Source organism: Camelus ferus, chromosome 5 (genome assembly GCF_009834535.1).
Source record: "Camelus ferus isolate YT-003-E chromosome 5, BCGSAC_Cfer_1.0, whole genome shotgun sequence".
Taxonomy (NCBI): Eukaryota; Metazoa; Chordata; class Mammalia; order Artiodactyla; family Camelidae; genus Camelus; species Camelus ferus.
The window spans coordinates 47,875,165-47,899,512 of record NC_045700.1 but is presented as its reverse complement, the minus strand read 5'-3'; the positions used below and the strand labels follow the sequence as shown (position 1 = coordinate 47,899,512).

At 37.2% G+C, this 24,348-nt stretch overlaps 1 protein-coding gene across 2 annotated transcripts in view; it reads left to right on the top strand.

Annotated features, from left to right (window-relative positions):
- The window catches only part of CHN1 (chimerin 1), a 193,039-nt gene that overhangs the window by 59,511 nt on the left and 109,180 nt on the right, over positions 1-24,348 (top strand). For both annotated transcript variants that reach the window (XM_032479723.1, XM_032479724.1), the window contains 2 exons: positions 4,629-4,667; positions 9,060-9,115. In XM_032479723.1, coding sequence (XP_032335614.1) covers positions 4,629-4,667; positions 9,060-9,115 — 95 coding nt within the window. The remainder of the gene's footprint in view (positions 1-4,628; positions 4,668-9,059; positions 9,116-24,348) is intronic.

The following is a 24,348-nucleotide window of genomic DNA, read 5'->3' as shown; positions in this document are numbered from 1 at the left end:
TATGCAGAAGGGACTGAGAGGACCTGTGATATAAATGCAGGAGCCAAATATGCTTCCATATATTTTTCTCTGAATCAGTGCCCCAATTAGCTGGAAACCTGGTATCTCCTCTTTAGGCAGTCTCCTCCTCCAAATCTGAACCTCAGGAGGCTTACTCAGTCCCAGAATGGTCCCATCCTCTTCCAAATTCCAGAAAGAGAACTGTGGTAAAATAGTACACTATTTATCGTCCTCCTTAGCACTTTCTGCCGGTGTTGAAGCCCAGCCCTTTGTGGGCAGTTGCTTGTCTGCCTGCTACTGGGATGCCCATTTTGATCAGACCTGGCCCAGGTTGAAGCAGTGACCCCAGTTAGAGGTCACGATTGCAGTTTCTTGGTTCATACTCTTGCACTCAGTGACTCCCTGTGCCAGGGAGGCTGAAGTCAGAGATACTTCTGGCCTTTGCCTCTTGCTGGGTGAGAATCTGTCCTCCCCAGTAAACCCATAAGCCCCTTGTGAGACCCTAGATCACCTGTTTCAGTTAATCCATCTTCACAGTCATTTTCTTTCAGGAGTGTGTCTACCATTTCTTGTCTATGGAACTTGGTTTGGGCTGTAAGTTTCTTCTGTGACAGAACTTCTTAACTTTGAATCTGAAGAATCAAAGATTGGGGTAGTGTTTCTTCCCTTCCTGAAGGATTTAGGGTATTGAAAAATTGGTCTTCATAACTCTAGCAATTAATTTTGCGTGTCAGGAGTTTAAGGTATGTTTTTCTAAGCTGTGCAACTTCCCCTCCCAGTGGATCCCTTTCCCCTGAGTCCTGAGGATGGTGCTGTCTACCCTTTGCCTGACTTGCTCAACAGAAAGGTCCACACCAAGGTGACCTCAGGTCTCAGCCCCTAAACATAAGAAAGACTGTCATAATTTTTAAATATTTCCTTTCAAAGAGCATGTCATTTAATCTTTGCCTTAACAAATACGTATTAAAGGTTTATGATATGTATTGCCAGTTGTTCCCTAGAGAGGTTACACCACTTTATACTTCCACTAGAAAAAATAGACTGCTAGGAAAAGACTTTTAGAACCTAAACTGTGTTCTTAAATATCACTAATAATTAGAATTGTTTTAATATAAAGGAAACTCAAACTTAAATCCCAGTATTTCTTGGTTATTTGCAAAATACTCATTTGGCCACAGAATTGTGATCTGTAGCATCTTGAATAATGTCTTCTGTAGAGTGGGTGTACAGGGAAGAACAGAATAACAAGAAAAGAAATGTAGGTGAAGTCATTGACAATGGCCTGAGGCAGCTATGGTAGTATCATTGTGTTTTTAAATTCAGTTTTGGTGAAGCCAGGAGACCAATTACTAAAGGTCTCCTAAGTGCAAGGTGCTTTATGTATGATACCTAATTTAATCTTCATAGCAAACCCCTGTTGTTACTCTTCCCATTTTAGATGATATTGTTCCTCCATTTTATAGATAAATTAGTATTTAGAGAGGTAGTAAATTTCCTAAAGTCACAACAGCAAGTAAAGGTTGATGTTCCCCTAAGGAAGCCCTGTCTAGGACTAGATAAGTAATCCCCCAGAGACAGAACTTTGGTTATTAACCTTTTCTCTCTCACCATCTCCAAAGTGAAAGCAATCTCCAGGAGGCCCTCACTGCTCATAGGTACAGGCTTTGCACAAGGTTTGCCAGGAGTTCATGCCAACTGCTGGAAGGCACAATCCCAAAGACTCCTCTCACCTCTAACACTAGTTGCCAGTTGGAGGGGGTTCCTTCAAACCACTCAGGTTTGATAATTCTCTAGAGGGACTCACAGAACTTGCTAAACACTCAATAAATCTTGAGAGTCATGATTTATTACAGGGAAAGGGTACAGATTAAAATCAGCCAGAGGAAGAAGAACAGAAGGCAGGGTCCAGGAGTACAAAATGCAGAGCTTCCCTTGTCCTCTCTCTGTAGAGTCAGAATGCATACTCTGCCAGCACTGATGTGTGATGATATGCTCAGAGTGTTTCCAACCAAGGAAGCTCTCCTAGTCTTGGGAGTCTGGCTTTTATGTGGGCCTTATGATTGACTGCCCACAGTGGTTGATCTCAGTCTCCAGGTTGACTGACATTCTGTGACCCAGAGCTCCATCCTAAGTCACAGTGTTACTCTCTGGCTAGCCCAGGGCTCCCAGGCAAATAAAATTACCTCCTAGGAGCTGAGGGCAAAATTCAGAGCTCTTCTAGAGGACAAGGGTAAATTCTTTACCACATCTGAGTCCCAGCCTTGTTGAGTGCCCTCTCTCTTCCTGGCCATGTGCTGTCTTCCACATGGAGGTTCAGGAGGTGCCTGCTCACTGCAGCTTATGCTGGTCAGATCCTGGCAAGGAGGCCAAGACACTCATGAATATGGCTGAGTGCCAAGAGAGTGAGCGTATACTCCCCTGTTAAAACCCTGAACTGTCTCAGGATAGAATGGCAGTATAACAGTATCCAAATGGCATCAATGAAATCGTAAAATGACTTGACTGCTCAGAGGCAAATTTTTTGTACTATTAAAAATATGTAATAAAGTTAATTATCATTATTAAGACAACCTCAGTATAATTAACCCTCCAAACACACACACACACACACACACACACACACACACACACACACACACTCTAGCAAAGTAAATATCTATATGTATATATCACTGTGTTGGGGTCATATTTCATCCTAATGTTCTATCACTGCTAGGTGAGTTCCCCTGAGTTGGCAGTTTTCCTAAAGCATTGCTCATTCATATACCAACAGTCCTCATTATTCTTGACTCTGTATTGCAAATTTGCTTGCTTGCTAGCGTTTATTTGTAACAGTAAAATAAATACTTGTGACACTTTCACGGTCATTTGCCAACATTTGTAGAGTAGCAAAATACCTGGGTTGCATGACATGGACAGTCCCAGCTGAGGTTGAGCAAAGGCAACCCTACCTTCTTTGTTTCAGCTCTCATACTTACTGTAAACAAGTTTTTTTTTCATAGTCTATTTAGTGCTGCATTTTTTGCATTTTTGTGGCTTTTTATTGGTGATTTTGCTTTTTAAAATGACCCCTAAGCATAGTGTCAACACGCTGTCTAGCATTCCTAAGTTCAAGAAGGCAGTGATGTATCTTATGGGGAAAATACACATGTTAGATAAGCTTCTTTGAGGCATGAGTTGTAGTGCTGTTGGCTGTGTGTTCAGTGTTTATGAATCAACAGTATTTACTAAATAAGGTGTCTTTAAACAGAAATACACAGAAAACAAGGTTGTGTATTGATTGGTTGGTGAAAATATTGTGATCAGAGGCTCACAGGAACCCAATTTGTGTTTCCCTTAGGAGCAGTGGTTCACTATTGGTTCATTCAGTTTTGTGGTGACGTTGTAGAATAAACTGATGCAAAGAATGAGTCACCTGTATTTGCTGCATTACTTCATTCATTTATTCATGTAATTATTTGTTCTTTGAGAAAACATATATGGAAACTTCTACTGGGTGCCGAGCAATTTCTACATGACTTAGGATTTCCCTTTTATGTTCTTGTGCCCATCGTTAGTAGTCCTGCTGTAGTCCTCTGACTCAAGATGTTTGTGTAATTTATGGTAACACGTCAGAAATGAAGTCTGAGATTGCATTTTAAAGGTTGGGAGTTGGGGGCTGAATGTTTTGAAACTACAACCATTTTAATTTGCACTCCGTATACAAGAATCAGTCTTCTCAATAAACTTACCCGGAATTTTCTAGCTTCCTTGGAGAACATGATTTTTAGGATCAAATTCCTCAATGGATTTATGTCGGATACCAGCAGAGCCAGGTGATGTGTCTGGCCACATGTCCCCACACCAAAATGCTGTGTCTGCTGGTTTGGCTACATGGCCTTGTAGGGCAGGGCTCTGTGCTGGCGAGATTGATCCTTAGCTATGCTTTACAGAGGAGAAAGCAGACCACATTATCCCCTCTCCTTTCTCTAATTCTCCCATCTCCCTCATGTGTTTGTATTTCTATCTCTTTCCACTGCCTATTCACACTATCTCCTACATCTGCATTCAGTCAGAATGAGGGGAAATGAACTTGGAGAACACATGTTCACCTCATGTTCTTTGTGACTCCCTAGATATGCTCTCTTCCACTGAAGTGTTTCTCATTTCCTGATTTTAATTGTCCAGGATGTATGAGGTCTAAGATCTGTACCTTGCTGTTCTTTGCTCCAGATGGAGAAAAAGCAATTAGGCTGGAATCCCCCAACTGTGATGAAGAGAAATATAGAAAAATTACAATGATTTCAGAGATATTTCAGTGAAATAAACATAGAATTCAGCCCAAAGACATTATTGACTATTATATCAGTGACTGTAAATGAGTGCCAGCAATAAAAATTAAGCTCGATGTTTTCATGTGAGAAGCAGTTGAATAAATACAATAACTTTCTTCAAAAATCTTTGTAAAATTGTACTCCAAGGAAGGAAAGGCCAAGACTAAAAAAACCTTTGAATGCCTTTTAGTACCTAGTGCAATGCCTAGGACAAACAGACCTCAACAAATGTGTATTATAATTGAATTAATGATTAAAATATCTCATTTAAAATATAAATATTCATTAATGTTAATTTGATGTTTATTCTTTCAGATACAGATGAATATAGACCTCCTGTTTGGAAATCTTACTGTAAGTATACAAATAATTTAAATTGGGTGGGTTATAGTGCTTTATAAGTAATATAACAATATTAGGATCACTAGATATGAAGATGCATTCCATTTTTGTGTCCATGATTGAAAAATTAATTCACAACAGGATTTGTAAATAGCATTGAAAAAGTAAGTGTGGAGAAACAGGAGTGTTTCCACCGTCTGTACGAGGTTTGCATGTCTGGAATGTGTCTCTTTCCTCTGAGCTTGCATGGAATTCCATATCTTGGAGCTTGAGACCACTTGTTGACAGTGGCTGATAAAACTAATGCAAGGAGAAGTGAGCTAAGAACTCAAGGAATCTACTTATTCTTAGATCCTGACTCTTTATATAAAAAGAAATAAATAAATGATCGTAAGTCAGGAAGCTATCTTGATAGAAAGAATGAGTAAAAAAGAGGCAAAAGAAAAGTGGTCTTCTTCCTTAGGAATTGCCTTCCCAAATACAAAAGAGAGACATTCAAATTCTATATGGTTCTTGAAAATTTGCATTAAAATACAAATTTTTTCAAGAGTCTAGGTTTTTAATTTTCCCTTCCTTATTTCCCAGAGAATATTACTGCATCAAGTAAAACTATTTCAGGTTTTAAAAAATGGAAGTAGATTTAATATAATCAGAGTTGTTTAAAAAAAAATCCATGCGTACACTATTTCAGAAACCAGTTACTGTTAAGCTTTTATTTGTTGTCTATAGAGTTGAATAAGCAGCCTAAGACACCTGTCCTTTAAATATGGATTATTAGCATTTTTGTAAATGTTGGTACTCTACATTTTGGTATTTGTAAGTTGCTGAAATTTGCTGACTGAAGGAGCAGCAATTCAAATTCTCATTGGTTTTATGTTCCCAGAACAATAGATAGTTTTATTTTAATAGGTTGCCACTTCGGGCCAATTATAGTAAGCAAAATATGAATAGTCTTTTAAAATATTGTCTCATAGATGCATTTTCCCCCACCCCTGGTGCTTCCTTTTTGTTTCTGGGGAATATAGTTGAAGGAATATATAAAAATGACTAATGTTCTTTACCTCCCAAAGATTTTGTCTCATAATCTCATTGGTGGGAAGCCTATTTAAAATTCTTCTCTGCGTTTTCTGGTTTTCAATTTATCTTTATTCCCTTAGCTCTGACTTGTGCCTTGTGCATTTTAATGTAAGAGCATTTATAAAACCTCAGACTGTTATTGAATCGTGCCGGTGATTTTTCCTCCTGAAGAATATTGATTACTAAATGTGGTATATGCAATTTGTATTTTCTGTATCTTCGTATGTCTTAGAGTAGCTACCATTTGTCTTAAAAATGGCTTATTTCTCTTTTTTTGGTGATAATACTGTTTTATAGTTTCTTTTAGTGACTTCAGTGCCTGAAGAACACCTCCTCCCCCCATCATTTTCATAGTAGAAACAGAGAGGAAATTATTAGAATAGACTTTATCTTCTGACCATCAAGTGCAACAATTTCCATTTCAAGGAAATGTTATGATTAAACTGTTAAAGCCAAGTGGAAAGGCCCATTTTAAAAATTGGTTATGTGAAACTTCTTTATGCAATCATGATGTTGTCTTCTAAGAATTTATATACGAGCACATTTTAACTAATAAGAAAACATGTAAAAATGACATTCTCATATTGAAGTAATTATGATGATGATCATTTAGGCTGTTAAATGTGTTTCCCAAAATTATGATCCTAGAAAAAATTGGGATGTACATTGAGTTCTTTTGTTTTATTTTTATTTGTTTTCCCTTTGCCAGTCAGGCAGTTTTACAGTTTTATATTCAGCTAGCTGTAAATAATCTCCAGTAAGCTATTTATTAATATAATGTAATAGTACTGTAAGAAGTTCATCTGTTCAGGAGTCTGGAGTCTGTGCATTTTAACAGGAAAAATTTTTTAACCTGGCAAGTCTGTGACACTCTTATTTCATCAATAGTGGCTGAAATTTTAAGTTACTGTAATAGTAGGCTGCACCCAGTACCCTTAATAATTGAGCCATGACATTTGAATTCCTGTAGATGTCTTGTTCAAAGTTGATAATTAACAAATTCTGTTTTACCATCTTTGGGACAGATAAACCATGATGCATTCATCATCTTCTCTGTATTATGACTTCAGTTTTTGTAGTTAAAAATTTCTCAAAATGGTGATAAAGTCTAAATGGTTTGAGATTTTGAAAAAATCAGGTATGTCAGTCCACATAAGGAGATACAAACAGAATGGAAACTATTCAACATGTTCTGATTGTTCACTTCTATTCATTATTACATCTGTAACACAGAAGGGTTCAGTTACACTTTAATGTCAGAAGTTACAACGTGTTATGTGGGGTTTTTTTTTTCTTGTCTTTGCTTGGTGGGTTCTGAAGAGCTTTTCACTGTGATTCTATAAGAAACTTATTTTACCCATGCCTCTCTTGTGCTTTCCAATTTTGATTCAGTTGAGCTTGTGAAAACAGTTCTAAAACCTTACAAATTCAAACCAATAATATAATAGTAAGAAGTCTAAGTTGAGGACCTCTGAAACAAATGCATTTTTTTTTAATTTTGCCGTTTGGTATGTATTGCTTAAATTAAACCAGGCGTGTAACATGTAATAAATGAGGTGAGTGAGTCTGGTGGGGACTGTGGGAAAGCAGAGCGTGGACGCCCTGTCTGTAGGGAGTTGCCCCTAATTCGACCCCCTTTACTGTGGCATCGAAAACTCTGGGCCCCATGTTGTCACATCTTCTGAGTTTTCAAGAGAAGCCAGAATTCTCTTTTGCTTATGTTGTTGTTGTTAAATCTCTTAATCTTTAAATGTTAAAAACAAATTAAAGTTTGGAAAGTAGCAAATCAAATACATGTGAGCCAGTTTTGACCTCAGGATACCAACTTGTGATCTCTGAACTTGATTAACAGTGTATTATCTGTAGATAGTGAGAATTTCATTAATAAGTACATAAGCATTGACACTGCTAAGGTGATTGAAAAATCTTGAGCACTTGAATCTTTTATCTTCTTAAGTTGAATTTAGCTGTTAATTGTTGGTGACTCATTTAATGATTGTGCAGTTTAAATTTTAGCTGAGTTCCAATTTAGATTACCAAAAAATTCTAAATTGAGAAGGACCTGAATTAATTCATCTTTATTATGGTGTATGAGTTTTTAATGATCTTTTTGGTAGATGTTACCTAAATTCATATCTTATATTCACTTATACAATATCTGAAGGCCCTCCCTTTATATATTTTTATTAAAAATGAGTCTTAAAAGACAGCTTAGCCATTGATAACCAGGGAGGAGGCATTTGTCTAAAAATTACTTCTCTCCATGAAATGAACTATACCTTTTGAAACTGATTAAAACAAAGGGAGGGTGAGATTCTAACGTGATGATACTATCACTCCTTTTTCCATCCCGGCTTATCTTACTATTTGCTTACTGAATAGGAACATGCATTACTGACGATAATCAGACACTTGTGTTTATGCTTTGAATCACTGTCAACATTTTACTTTCTCTAGTAACTTTTAATGTCCTTCTTGGCCACCATTCATTTCTCATAATTAAGTTTCCATAGATGACAGTACTTTCCAAAGCATTTTCTTGACAAAGGAAAACAACTGATCTTTTGAGAATTAGTGGTCGAAAGCGAAATGTGAACTGAATTTTCACATCTTGTGGAGATATAGTTGCCAATGTGGAGAAATGGATCTGAAGAATGGACCTTTTTGCAAATCATGTTTTGCATAGTCTTAGAAGGACATGGCATCTATAGAATTTTCACCAATGCATTTTCAGATACCCTAAAAGTTATCCTCTGGCAAGTTATTTGAGTACCTGAATAATCTCTTTTGCTACATATACCCTAATTGAATAGGTAGTGGTAACTTTGGGTCAGAAATTTTTCTAGGGGAGATTGTCTTTGAAGATAGATGTTCACAATATAAATAGGGGAGAAAAACAGCGTATCTGTTAACTTCTAGCCTATAAATCCTAATTTTAGTTTCAAGTTTGACACTTAATAATGTGCTTTAAAAATATACAACTATTATTCATTTACAGTAGAGACATGCTTTATGTAATATATCCACAATAATTGGGGAAAATAAATGGCCAGATTATGAAGAATAGAGCCAGATATCAGAACTGATCTGTTATAAGGCAAAAAGACACTTCTGTGGATTATGATTTTTTAATTTGTGTTTGCTCCTGGGCTCTCACTAAATTTAGTTTGGATTACTTTCTTTGCTTTGTTCATAACAAATTTAATAACCAATAGGACTGTCCTACCGTTTTCTTGTGAACGTAAAAAGCAGCCAGGTTTTAATTCCTAATATATTCAGATGTGCTACTTAAGGGAGACTAACATCTTTTACTTTCTACCTTCCCAGTATATCAACTGCAGCAGGAAGCCCCTCATCCTCGGAGAATTACCTGTACTAATGAGGTGGGTGTGATGAAATTTTACAATGAAATGTCTCTCAGTCACTTGTTTCCCAAACTTTAACATTCCTCAGTGGCTTGGCTATTTGTGTTAAAGCTAGTTAGCATCGTGAAATGGTAACTTAAATGCATTTTTCTTAACATTCTTCTCACTTGAAATAACTACCACTTTATAATGGACAGTTTGGAACACAGTATAGAATATAACAGTATAGTTTTAAGTGATGTTAATATTCTTTTCAGTGAATTCATACATTCTTCCATTTTTATGTTTTTTACTTTTTAAAACAAAGTTTGAAGGCATTCTTGTAGCATTACTGAAATAATTTTTCCATTAAAAAAGATTTAAATTATGATTTTAAAATGAGCAGAAGTCATGGACAGTTCACCAAAAAAGATGTGACATATGACAGTATATGAAAAGATGTTCAACTTTATTAATAATAAGAGAAATGCAAATTAAAATACACAGACCATTTTCACTTTTCAGATTGGCAAAAGTTCTAAAGCTTAGAATATACTCCTTAGTTGATAAGCCTGTGAAGAAACAGGCACTCATATATTGCTGATGAGAATGTGAAATTCTACAAGTTCATGAGAATTTTGTAATATCTAACAAAACTATACCTGCATTTACCCTTTGACCTACCAGTGCAAATTCTAGCGCTTCACCCTGATGAACTGCCTATACAAATGTGGGATAACATACGTTCAGAGTTTTTTATCGTCAGATTATTTGTAATAGCAGAATATTGGAAAAAACCTAAATGTTCATGGGCAATTGATTGAATAAACTCTAATACTAAATAGAATAACAAAGATTTCTACGAGCTGCTATGGAATGATTTCCAGATACAAAATATATGTCTAGTAATTTGGTCCCTGTTTAGTAATAAAGAGAAAGACAGGAAGAATTAACCCAGGTATCAGTGAAAGAGTTATCCATAAGTAGTGGGTGAGGGGCAGTGGGGAGGGGATAAGGATGGAAGTGAGACTTCTCCGAGGATACGTTCTTACATAGTTTTGACTTTTGAACTATGCAGTTTCACATATTCAGACAACCAAATTAAATAAAACTGATAAAAAGACCCTAAAATTGAATACAAATAGGAACAAATGAACCTAACAAATTCATAACATAATCATCCAAAATTAATTTAAGTAACTTTTAAATATATTATTTTGTCTATACATACTTAGAGGGAAATTTTTGAAGATCCATAACCTATAAAAAGATTTTAAACTATAGATAGTAGATTTGTTGTTGTTAGTGGTACTTGTATAGAAATTCTGCAATAATTTTGTTGTAATATTGGATAGAGCAAATAAATAATTATATTGGATTTTGGGGAACCAAGATTTTTAGGAGACGTAAATACAGAATGGGGGGAAATTGAGAAGTACACTGTGGTACTGAATTTAACTGGAGCTATCAATATGACTGTATAGATTTTTTAAAATGTATTTTCCATCTTAGTTCATAGAAAGGGTGAAGAAGCAGTGATGCCTCACTAAGAACAAAGTTTTGATTCCAATTTCTGAATACTGTTTCCTACTGAAAGGAGACAGTGCTCCTTAGAGAAATTCCTGATTCTAGAATATGGGGCAGAGAGATCCTGGAATATCTTATGTCAAGAGCAAGAAGGGCTCAAAAATGGATAAGCATGTGTCAAAAAAAATATAGGAGCCCACTTGAAGACTTCCCACAAGCAAAACTTGGGACAATTTGACATCAGAAAGAATAATGATAGTAATGAATTATAACACACTGAATGGAAAGAGAATTTATAGGTCTATAATTATACTTTTTAAAAACCCTACCCTAATACAAAGAGGAAAAGAAAAGGGGGAAAATGTAAAGTTGCTCTTTACAGCAGAATGGTGGCTAAAAACATAGAAAGAATGATAATGATTTGCACTAATAATTGAGTCAGGCAAGAATCATCACTGGACATTAAAACCATTGAGTAAAAGGTTGTAGATGAACAGAATAATCACATGGTCTCGATTATTTATGAAACAGCAAAGAGAAAAATACATCTTTATAGGTGGAGAGGTCTAGCAGTCCCATCTTAGCCAGGTGGTCAGATTTAGCATTCCCTGCAGTGGGACAAACTGACATGTGTCTTCTGAAGCCACTCAGTGAGACGTACACAGCATCACCTATATAGTATTTCTGCCAAAAATGTTTAACTTAAATCTGTTTGTGAAGTATAAGTCAGACCAATCCAGAATGTATACATTCTATAAGACAACTGTCCTGGGCTTGTAAATAATGTCATTTTCATAAAAGAAATAACAGTTGTGGGACCATTCTAAAGTAAAGGAGACTAAAGAGACATGCCAACCAAATGTAATGCATGCACCTTGGTAGAGTCCTGGCTGTGTGTGTGTGTGTGTGTGTGTGTACATATACATACACACATACATATATATATAAAGCTACACATTTTGGATACAGTTGGAGAGATTGAATAAGGACTATATTAGGTAATGTCGATTCATAATAAGTTTCTTAGATCATACACCATTAAAAAGAACTGCTTCATTGTTTAAGAAAATGTTGAAATAGATTTTGTTATTGTGACATCTGGCTTAAAAAAAACATTGAATAACTCTGAAAGTATATAATTGGTCACAAAGAGGACCAAGCAGGGATTTTGGGAGATTATCTTTTAAATGTCCTGTTGCAGTTTAAATATATGTAGATGTACAGTGTGCATGTAGGTATGCATGGAATGAACGTGGTGCTTGGTGAGTATGTGGCGCATTTCATTGCTGCTGTGCCATGATCAAAGATGATGAAATAATTTGACGTGTAGTGAGAACTTAAAAAATGCTATTTAATAAAATATTCCATTTTGCTCCATGCTCTGACCAGACACAACTTTTTAAACTTTTGGCTGAAAGTGAGGTAATGGCAGTAGTTCTGTGAAAAGTTCCAGAGTAACACAGTTATCATTATTGAGAAATATCACATACACATACACACACACACACTAGTCAGTCACCCCTTATCCAGAGGGGATACATTCCGCGACCCCCCTTGGATGCCTGAAACCGCGGATAGTACTGAACCCCTATATATATACACTATTTTTTTTCCTATACATAAACATCTTTGAAAAGATTAATTTATAAATTAGGCACAGAATCGCTTCTTGGCCTTTTGGCTAAGATCAAGTATAAATTAGGCACAGTAAAAGATAAACACAATAATTTAAAAATAGAACAGTTAAAACAATATACTTAATAAAAGTTATATAAATGTAGTCTCTCTCTCAAAGTATCTTACTGTACAAATGTAAAACCTTTTTCATCCTAGCTAAGACTTACTGCACACTGGATGCAGTTCATAGTTTGAGGTGAGACAGCAAAACTAGCATGAATTTCTTTCTCCTTCATAATTTCACAGATAGAAGGTTCATTCTTACCATTGACCTTAGCAACCTTGGCTTACAATTTTTTCCTTTATCAAGTTGTGATCTTTCACCTTTTCACTTAAAGGAAGCACTTTACGGCTTCTCTTTGGCAGATCGGAATTGCCAGCATCACTAAAGTAAGGGTGACTTGAACCCAGGCACTTGACGCCACAATTGATCTGATAACCTAGATGGCTACTAAGTGACTCATAGGTATATGTATACATAGAGACAGACATGAGCATAAATTACATAAGTATATGAGATACACGTTATGTATTTAGAGATATCAAAGAAGTTCCATATTTTTAGTTAATTCATACTAATATGATATAACTCAAACCAGTTTGGTATTTGACCATCCTTAAACATGGAGCCTTAAACTGGACACACTTTTTTTTTCTGGCAGCCAAACAATGGGAATGTAGTTAGAACTCTTAAACTCAGAAAGCCAAACCTCTTCTCTTTGTGACTCATTTTTGGTAATGCAGGGAGCTTGATAGCATTTTTGAACACAGCTCCTCATTATTGTAACAACTGCAGTTGTGTTTTCTAGGTTACATGAGTAAAACAGACTGAGGTTGGACCAAAATGTGCCAGACTCAAGACAGTGCTGTTAGTGTAATGAAAAATGTAGAGAAAGTGACACATTTGACATTGTATTCTAATTCTAGCCACAATACCAGGGAGGTGTGTATTTGCTATGTTGTTGCTAGCACATGTCTTTGAAGGTTTCCCATTAGGCATAGTTATAGAAAATTGACTGTAGTCATTTCTTTCCTTACCTGCCTCACTCTGGTAGATTATATCTACCTATAACTGGCTGTGATGAGTGGTGTGTGTGATAAAGACTGTTAAATGTTTATGTGAATGAGGTATCTTAGTGTAATTTACTTTTCAACACAATGCTTTTATAATATGGTTTGCAGAAGCATGTATATTTGTGTCTCTTGGAGAGGCTCCATTCTTTCTTTGACATGTATTTGTTCATTCAACCAATATTCTAAGTCCTCAGGATTCAAGTCGAATAAAGCAGGATCTCTCTCCTCAAACAGCTACTGTCTCGGTGGGGAATGGAGCAGTAAACCAAGCACTTCAGCAGAATTGTGGCAGTCACCTTGCTACATGTGTGCAGTTCCTGTGGCCGAGTCCTGTAGGAGAGTGACAGATGAGAGCAGAGTGCTAAGCAGGCATCACGGATAAAAACTTCTGTGTTCTAAGCTTTGAAGTTTGGACTTTATCTTGAAAGCTAAAGAAGTGAAAGTGTTTTAAGCTGGAGAAAAACACGATTAGGGTTAGGCTTAGAAAGCACATTGTGGCTGCAGTGTGGAAAATAGACCAGGGAGGAAATGGACATTTTAGAGACGAAAAGAGTGGTGTAAGAAGGGTTTTGATAATCCTAGCGACAAGTGATAAAGAATACAGTAAGAAACTGGTTCTAGATCTTGCCAGGAAGGGCAGGAAAGGAGAATGTGTAAAGCACTGGAATCCACAGGCCTTGGGGACCAATCATCGTGGGATTGAATGAGAAGGGGGTCTCGTAGATGTCGGGGACCAGTCAGCTTCCCCTGCGTGATCTTCTCTCGTGTCATACCTGCTTGGTAAAACCACAATCCTGTTTAAATCCACCTCTCCCCACTCTGTGCATACTCCCAAGGATCTGAATATGGCTGGAGAGAAACCGAGTTCTGACCAGGCTTCACATTAAATATATGAACCTCGAACTAGTGCTCCCCACTAGTCATACTGTGCGTCCCTGAGACATTTCACCCTCTCTTTCCCCTCACACCTCCCAATTCTCAGTTCATAATCTTGCGTCCTACCTTGCTCCCAATTGAACCAGTCAGCAGAGGGCTCCCACAGATGTCCGCCACCGCATCGACTCAACCTTGTTAGCATTTGGGTCCACAGGTTCTGCCTTCTTGCCTGTATCATGGATAATGACCAGCTCTCCACTCCACTAGGTCCATTTCCCCTCATCTGCTCAAGGACGTAGTCCTAGCAATTCCCCTCTCTCCTCCGTCATCAGTGGTTTTTCTTTTTCTATTAAATATTGTCATCAGCCCACAAGCATCCTGTTATTTCTCCCATATTAAAAAATTCTCTTGACCCTACTTTTTCTATCTGCCCTGCCCAATTTCTTTGCTCCCCTTTGTAGAAGACACTTGAAATTGTTGTCTGTACTTGCTGCCTCCGATCCTGCTCCTCTTATTTTCTCTGAAACCCATCCCTGCCCAGCCCGGCTTGTCTCCTTCACTCCAACAGGAGAGCTTAGACAAGGTCACCAGTGACGCACTAAAATCTAGTGGTCGGTTCTTTTCTTGCTTATCGTGTTGGCAGCGCTGGACACAGGTGATGACTTTCCTCATTTCTTTCCAGGATGTTACAGTCTTTTGGGTTTTCTCTTGCCTTTGCAGGGTCCTTTGCTGGTTCTTCTCCTCCCTGGCTGCTTCATGTTGGAGTGCCCCAGGGCTTGGTCCTTGATCCTCATTTCTTCTCTTCCTGTGTTTACTCCTTGATGATCTTTCCAGTTTCAGATTTTAATACAACTCATATTTCCAGTCCAGTCCACTCTCCCCAAATTCCAAACTATAAAAATACTCAGTTGCCTACTCTGCATCCTCCCTCAGATATCTAATGGACATCTCAACTATACCTCATCCCAAACAGAACTGACCTTTGACCCTCCTCTCCAAACCTTCCACGTCTCAGGTAATGACAGTTCTGAATAAAAGATCAAACCAACCATAACCTTCTCTTAAACCAAAGCCTAATTCAGAGCAAGACCCTAACTCTTCAGTTCTGTGAAGTCTGAAAGAGGTGAGGAAGTTGCAGAAGAAAAGCTAAAGCCAGCAAAGATTTGTTCAAGAGATTTAAGGAAAGAAGCCATCTCCATAACCTAAAAGTGCAAGGTGAAGCAGGAAGTGCTGATGCAGAAGCTGCAACAGGTTCTCCAGAAGATCTAGCTCAGATCATTAATGAAGGTGGCTTCACCAAACAGCATATTTTCAATGTGAATGAAATTGGAATTCATAGCTTTACATTGGAAGATTAGATGCCATCTAGGACTTTGATGACTAGAGAGGAAAAGTCAGTGTCTGGCTTCAAAGCTCCAAAGGACAGGCTGACTCTCTTGTTAGAGGCTAATGTAGCTGATGACTTTAAATTGAAGCCAGTGCTCATTTACCACTCCCGAAGTCCTAGGGCCCTTAAGAACTATGCTAAATCTAGTCTGCCTGTGCCCTGTAAATGGAAAAGCAAAGTCTGGATGATAGCACAGCTGCTTACCACATGGTTTGCTGAATATTTTAAGCCAACTGTTGAGAGACCTACTACTCGGAGAAGAAGATTCATTTCAGAATATTACTGCTCATTGCCAGTGCACCTGGTCACCCAAGAACTCCGATGGAGATGTGCAATGATATTAATGTTGTTTTTATGCCTGCTAACATAACATCCATTCTGCAGCCCATAGATCAAGGAGGAGTTTTGACTTTCAAGTCTTATTTAAGAAATACATTTCATAAGGCTATAAACTGGCATAGATAGTGATTCTTCTGATGGATCTGAGCAAAGTCAATTGAAAACCTTCTGGAAAGGATTCACTATTTTAGATGCCATGAAGAAAATTTGTGACTCATGGGAAGAAGTCAAAATAACATTAACAGGAGTTTGGAAGAAGTTGATTCCAGCCATCATGGATGACTTTGAGGGGCTCAAGACTTCAGTGGAGGAAGTAACTGCAGATGTGGTGGAAACAGCAAAACTAGAGTTAGAAGTGAAGCCTGAAGGTGTGACTGAATTGTTGCAATCTCATGATAGAACTTTAATGGATGAGGAGTTACTCTTACGAATGAGCAAAGAAAGTGGTTTCTTGAGATAAAATCAGCTCCTGTTGAAGATGCTGTAAAGATTGTTGAAATGACAACCAAGGATTTAGAATATTACATAAACTTAGTTGATAAAGCAGCAGCAGAGTTTGGAGGATTGGCTCCAATTTTGAAAGAAGTTCTACTGTGGGTAAAATGCTATCAAATAGTGTTGTATGCTACAGAGAAATTGTTCACGAAAGAAGGAGTCAGTCCATTGATGAGGCAACCTTCATTGTTGTTTCATTCTAAGAAATTTTCACAGCCACCCCACCCTTCACCAGTCACCACCCTGATCAGTCAGCAGCCATCAGCACTAGGGCAAGACCCTCCACCAGCATAAAGGTTATGACTCACTGAAGGCTCAGAAGACAGTTAGCACTTTTTAGCAATAAAATACTTTAAAATTAAGGTATGTGTACTTTTTTTTTTAGTCATAATGCTATTGCACACTTAATAGACTACAGTGGAGTGTAAATATAACTTACATGCACTGGGAAACCAAAAAATATATGTGACTCACTTTATTGCGATATTCACTTTATTGCAGTGGTCTGGAACGGAACCCACAATGTCTCAGAGGTGTGCCTGTGTAAGCAGGAAATAAACTTCTGTTGTGACTAGTTATTCTATATATTTAGTCGATTTAGTCATAGTCGTCGTAAATTATTCTACTGTCTCAGTTGTGTAACTGAAATAGTTCTTAACTGATCTTCCCCCTCATGGTCTATCCTCATAGAATGTTCCTTTTAAAACATCAGTCAGATAATGTTGCGCTGCTACTCAAAACTGTGCGTGGGCTTCCTGTTTTACTCAGAGTAAAAGCCAAGCCCTTACCGTGGCTCACAAGGCCCTGTGTCATCTCCCAGTCCCCTTCGTGGTTCCCATCTCCTGCTGTCCCCTGCCCTTCCCTCTCTCCCCTGTGCTGCTTGGGCCACACCAGCCTCCTTGTCCCTCAGATACTGCAGCAGTGCCTCTATCAGCCCTTGCACTGGCTCCTCTTCCTGAAATATTCTCTAATACCCACATGGCTAATTTTTCATATCCTTCAGGTCTACTCAAGTTTTCCTTTCTCAGTGAAGGCCCATCCTGACCACTGTACTTAAAATTATATTTCATCACCCCCAGCATTTCCAATCCTTACCTATTCTACTTTGTTTTTAGAACACTCTTCATTTTGTAGCATACTATATGATTTCATTATCAATTACATTTATTTCTCTCTTCCCTTCCTCAAATATAAGCTCCGTGAGGGTAGAGATCTTGGTCTGTTTCATTCATCAGTATTTCCCAGGTGCCTAGAACAGTACTTGACACATAAGTGGGTGCTTAACAAACACTTGTTAAACGAATGGGAGGTGCAAAGCGCTCATTTAACGTTTACTCTGTTTTAGAGGACGTGTTCTCCTAGGTGGGCACATAAGAGTTTGGTACAGGAGTGGGACAGAAGCACTTTAATTGAATCACTACTGATTGCTTCTATGTGCTGACACAGCCTTTAGCTCAACTTTTGATTCTATAAAAATAAAGATTATTATGCTCATATATCTCTTGGGTATTGTGCTGATCCCTTATTTAACACTTAGAATATGCGCCACAGCTGGAAAGCATTTTTTATGAATGTTGAGTAGTATTGAATTATTAAAACCAGCTATTTTAAAATCAGCCTATCCACTCAAAAGCCTGCTTTCACCTTACTTTACTTCTGAGACTTTTTTAGTGTCATCTTTTGCTCTTTTTTTTCTTTTTTATTGAAGTATAGTCAGTTTACAATGTTGTGTCAATTTCTGGTGTACAGCATAATGTTTCAGTCATATGTATACATACATATATTCCTCTTCATATTTTTTTATTATAGAGTACTACGAAATTTTGAATATTGTTCCTTGTGCTATCCAATATGAACTTGTTTTTTTCCACCTTTTACTCTTATTTAAAAATCATTGTTCATAAACTGCTGGGTAGTAGGATGCTTTGATGTCAGAATCTGTGATACCTTGAGGGATGAGTAGATTTGTGAAATTGCAGATCACAGCTACGGTTCCAAAAACAATCCCTTTGTCAGTTAACTGTTAGGTAAACAGATTGATAGTTTTCCACCTCTTTACCCGTACTACCTAGAAGTTACTGGAACCTAAGGTGGGAGAATAGTGGGGAAAGAAGTTTGTTTTTTAAAATTTACCTATTCACCTTTCTAATGTAGTCTGCTAATGAAAAAATAAGTAATATCAAGAAGATGAATAACTGGCTTTCAGTAGGTCAATAAATAATAATTACAGAGCTTTAAAAAATGTAAATAGTCTTTATTGAATTTTAAAATCTGACAGCAGATAGAAAGCTACCCTACTTGGCAGGCTGTAGGTTAATGGTTTCCTTGGCTAAAGTCTAAAACATCTTTATGCTTAAAACTTCAGTCTCAGTGCTGATCTTGAGTTCCCCTAAAACCAAGTTCTTTATTCTCTTTCTTGTCACCTCTGACCAGTGCTAACTGAACACTAATCAGCTAGAGTCAGCTGACTAAAATTACTGTTGTTAACATTGTTTAATGTCCTAAAATTGCTATTATGGAAATCATCATTAATGTACAAACTCAGGTAGTTTCTCCAGGGCAAGATGAGCTAACAGACCCCTGAGCCATGGGCCACCAGACCAGAGAATTGTAGACCAGAGACATCCTGACTTTTGAAACTGTGATTAAGAAATGTCACAGAAATGTCATGATGGTAATTAACCCCAGCCTCTTTGTTCTTCCCCTGTAAAAAAACAAAACAAACAAAAAAAACCCTAACTCAAAGACAAAGTGGGAGTGGATCCCAGACGTGGTTCTCAATCCCTTGCCAAGAGCCCTGCAGTAAATCCTTACTTTGCTGCAAACATCTGCTTGTCAGAGTTTAACTTTGCACCACAGGTACGGGGTCCCTTTCTCCCTTGCTCAGTTATGGTACCAACAGGGGTGTTTTTACAGAATTGAGGAGGAAGGCACATACCTAGAAGTTTTTCTTACTATCAGCAGAGGGTAAAATGTTGAACAATCTTTCTAAGTTCCATAACACTTCTGATTTCATTTTTGTCACCTTTTCCCTCCAAGTCGTTTTCAGCTCTGTAATTCTTTGACAGGTACCCACTTTTCCACTGTGCCAGCACTGCTTTTTCTTGAGGTTTTCAGAAGTTAATTTTTTGAGCTAGTTGAAGTTTAACTATTATCCACATGATATTTTCTGTGGTGTAAAATGCAATGAGAAAAACTTAATTTGTAGGAGGTAGTGGAAAATGTGTGCTTCAGTGGAAAACTACATTGTCTACATGCTGTACGTCCTTCTGGGTGATCTGATTCTAGTCTTTGTCTTTGAGCTGTTTTAAATGAGCTCCTCCACCCCTTCCTCCTCGTCCTTTTCCTTCTCTTCCTTCCTCTCCCCTTCCTCTTCCTTGTCCTTTCCTTCCAGTCCTTCCCTCTCCTTCTCTCCCTGCAACTTAAAAAATAGATCCAAAGCTAGATTTGAATATTGACTGACTTACATGCCTTTAATTCAGAATCTACCACTGTAGGAAGCAAACACCAAATGTGTTTGTTTCTCCCTTATCCCTCTTCTCTGCCTCCAAACAAGTGAGCCATTTTGAAAAACCAGGCAAAACAAAATCTTGACACTTGAAAATAGTTGTGTGGTGTGTGTGTGTGTGTGTGTGTGTGTGTGTGTGTGTGTGTGTGTGTGTGTGTGTGTGTGTGTGTGTGTGTGTGTGTGTGTGTGTGTGTGTGTAGGCTTTATATACATACTCTAGATTGCTCCCTGAAAAATTAGTAATGTTTGGCCAAGATCATATCGTTTCTTAAAATTTCGCATACCTATACCGTAACTTTCAAGAAGCATCCTATAGAATTCCAGGCCAGGTTTAAAGAGCCAGCCTATCTGTACTATTTTTTACAATGTGAACAAGAAGGAGATAATGATTTCTTGTGACTTCTGACAAGGTCAGTACCACTGTTAGGAAGGAGGTACATTGAACATTTTGGCAGTGTTCTAGTTCATTGTTTTTGTAGCATTGCCTTCAGAAGTATATGTTCTTTAAAATTGAATTTGAATTAGAAAAAAAGTGTTTTGGAACTACTATTTTGAGCAATAGCCATGGAACAGGGTTTCCTCAGTAAAATAATCTGAAACATGAAGCTATAACATTGTGGGGGAGGAGGGGAAGGGAATTAACATTTATAATACTTTTATTGTTTATTTTATGGTCTTAAGGTTTCCTTTGGAGAACAAAATACTTCTATATAAAACACGCTCTTTTGTTTCTGTGGAAAATAAAATAAAGAACTAAGACTTTAATTTGAAAGACTGGTTTGGTGAATTTGATTAAAATGTTTTATGTATGAAGAAAATAGGTCATTACTTACAAAACTCTACAATAAATGTTAATTTAATGAATTCCATTGATATTTGAAATATTCTAAAATGACATCTGTTTAGTTATCAAATTCTTATGCTATATGCACTTTATGTCATATTCAGTAATGGTAGAGTAACTTAAAGTTTTCTTTCTTTGGTGGCAGAACATACAACATTTATGCCAACCAAGCTAAAACTTTTTATGAGAACCTTTTATTTTTAGTTAGAATTTTTTGTTCTTCTCATTTCCCATTTTTTCTACCCATGACATACTATCATAAAAAAGTTAACTGTTAAGTATAGAAAATGAGAGAAAGCAAAGCATGTAATTCAGCACAAGTACTAATTTAAAATCATGTTTTACTTAGTCACATTGACTGCAACCAGTTTTATCCTGTAAAAAGTTCCTTGACTATTATTATGAACTTTAAAAACTTAGAAATAAGCATACAAATGTTTGTATACACATAAACCTTATTATTGCATATAACACTTAAATTCCCAGTTTGATCTGTTTGCACATAAACTAATTTGGGATCATTCGTAATCATTATTTATGATTAACTATCATAAATTGTGACTAATCCTTTCATTTGATTATCAGTGTAATGCTGTACTGTCTGTGAGTTTGAAAAGACTGTTCCAGATCACTACTTAAATAATGACGTCTTAAGACATCTGCAAAGCATCTAAATGCTATTGTGGAGAGGGGGACTTCTCTATCCTCTTAAGTTCAGTGTCTGGGGCTTATAAGTTAAACTGACAAAAGAGAGATGAACAGGAGAAAAGATTTGTTTCATGTGCACATGGGGGAGGAGGGGCTTATAGCAGATAAATGAAAACCCCAAAGAGGCAGTTACACACTGGGGCTTATATACCATTTTAACAAATGTTGATAAAGTGTGCAAAAGAGACTAGAAAAGGAAAAAGAGGTTGGAGCTTCTGAGAGGGGTGGGGAGTTGTGGGAGGGTGATTGGGAAATGTATAGTAAATAAGAGTTTTTTAGTGTGCTCCTCTAGCAGACTCAGGTCATCTTGGGAGATAAAAATTGTCTCTGGAGTCATTCTGTTCTCTTTCCCCTTTTTTGGGGGGGAGGAGGACACCGTCACAAAGGGAAGTTATATCTGCCCTGGTTTTAGGCAGAAAGGGGGAGGGCAGATTGCTCCTCCTGTGTTTGCTCTTTCTTAATTGCCTTCAGCTCAAAATAATCCTTATGCTAAAGTGGCATATTCTGGGGTGGCATTTTCTGATCCCCTTCACCATCTAGATAAGAGAAAAAAAGACTTATTTTAAATTTAAGTTTTATTTGACATTTCCATTATAGAAACGTAGAAAAAGATGTCACTGGTGTGTGCATTTATTTTGGACCTACAGCTTATTATAAAAGTTCTGTATTAATCATCAGTGTTACCTTTTTTCTTTTAATTCAAATTTCTTTTGGGTAAAGCAGAATAATTATTGAGCAATATAAGGCCAAAATCAAGTGTGTTATGAAGATTACTTAGGCAATCAGCTGAAGCATATTAGGGACTTAATGGACTTAAATAAATAGTATTTGTCTTAGATTATAACACTATTACAGAACCAAACTTGGGTCCACTCGGCCACCATGTGGTGAAGCCAGTTTACTGATACTGGGTTGTAGTAAAGGAAAGCACAGCATTTATTACACAGCTCAGCAAGGAGAACAGGTGGCTCATGCTAAAAAGACCCATACTCCCTGATGGCTTTCAGGGAAGGGTTTTTTAAAGGCAACATTTGGGGTGAGGGCTACAGGGTTCATGACTTTCTTCTGATTGGTTGGTGGAGAGGTAACAGGTGGTGTTTCAGGAATCTTAATCATTAACCTCTGGTTCCAATCAGTCTGGAGTCCATCTACTTGCTTGGGATCAGCATGAAGTCACCATCTTCCTGGTGGGGGTCTTAGTTCCTGCAGAACAGCCGTAAGATATGTATCAGGTTCTTCCTTGAGGAGGAACTGGGACTCTGTATTATCATTGAACTGTTGTTTCTTGAGTGCTTTTCCTTTGTTTCTGTATTCCCTCACTTCCATAACTAGTAGCTGCTTGAGTCTGCTCTTTGTAACTCAGGGAAGGCCTAGGAGACTAAAGCCTTTTTCTACAGACAGGAAATGGGGGACATGAAGAGGCTTTTGTGCTCAGGAGGGTCCTGCAGGGCCTGCTCTGTTCCAACACCATTGGACTACCACACCATTTGGGGCCATCAGTCCCTCAGCATTCACTATTACTTATTTGTACTTGTCCAGGATTTTCGTTAGTGAGTAGAATGTGTTCAAGAACTTCACTTTCTTATTTCCTCAGTCACATAGGCCTGATAAAAGTAACCTTCAACCACCTGCAAAGATGTCATGATCTAAGGGAAAGGCCATGAGCTCCTCATCTCAAAATGTTGGGGACCCCATTCTAATATGTCTGAGGCTCCAGTATTATATTGTAGAAAAGTTAATCTTGGTTTCTGTTTTTTAAAGGTGATATTCTTTATTTAAAAATTTATAGATAATACTGAAGTCCCGTTTTTGCCTTTCCTGTGGGGCCCCTCAATTCAGTTATCTCTCAGCTTCAAGAGGTAACTATTTGAATTTGGTATATATTTTTCCAGATCTTTCTCTATGCTATAAATGTGTTGTGGGTGCACATGCTTTTCCTAAATGTCATATTGTATTATTATTCTGTAACTTACATTTGTGTTCAACAGTTTGTCTTCATGTTAGTCCCTGTAGAGCTACATCATTCCTTCGAACCATGTATATTATTTATACTATAAAGCAATTTAGTTATTTCCTTATTGGTGTATATTTATTTCCATTTTAAAAATGACTGTGAACAGTGTTTCTGTGAACATTCTTATCTATGTCTTCATGTGTACCTGTGTCAGTTTTCCTTTCCAGTAAATACCAAGGATTTGCACACTTTTAGTTTGAGTAAATGCTGTAAAACTGTTCTTCTGATTAACATTTTATCATAAAATAGTGGAACCTTAAATTAATTCTTTAAGTGAAGATCTAAACATTGAATCTTCATCTCAAAAGCAAAGATTTGCTTTCAAGCAGATGCGTGACCCTACCCTAATAAACTCTGGACCTAAAAATAGAATAGCTGTCATGTGTAGCTGTAGAGACCAACTGGCATATTTTTAGCACACTGAATTTTATGAGCAGAGAAATTGTGCAACAGGACCAAATCAGGTGGAATTTATTTTGAGATGGTAAATAACCTCACTGCAACCTCAGCAGACAATAGAAGATTCCTTAAGGGTTAAGTATTATTTATATATAATTTTCAGGAAAAGGTAAAATCATGTCTCTCCTACAGGTATGAAGATGAACACATGTTTTAAAATGTATTTACTCATAGGATATGAGGAAACCAGGCCAATGTTAATAATCAGTTCAAAGTAAAAGTCAAAATAGTATATATTTATATGAAGTCAAGGAATGTTGAGATGAATTGCAGTTAGAGACAAGACCTATTTTTCTCCTGGGAAGGGGGTTGGAAAGAAGTCAATTGAACCACTACTATGCAGGAAAAGTTTATATATATATAG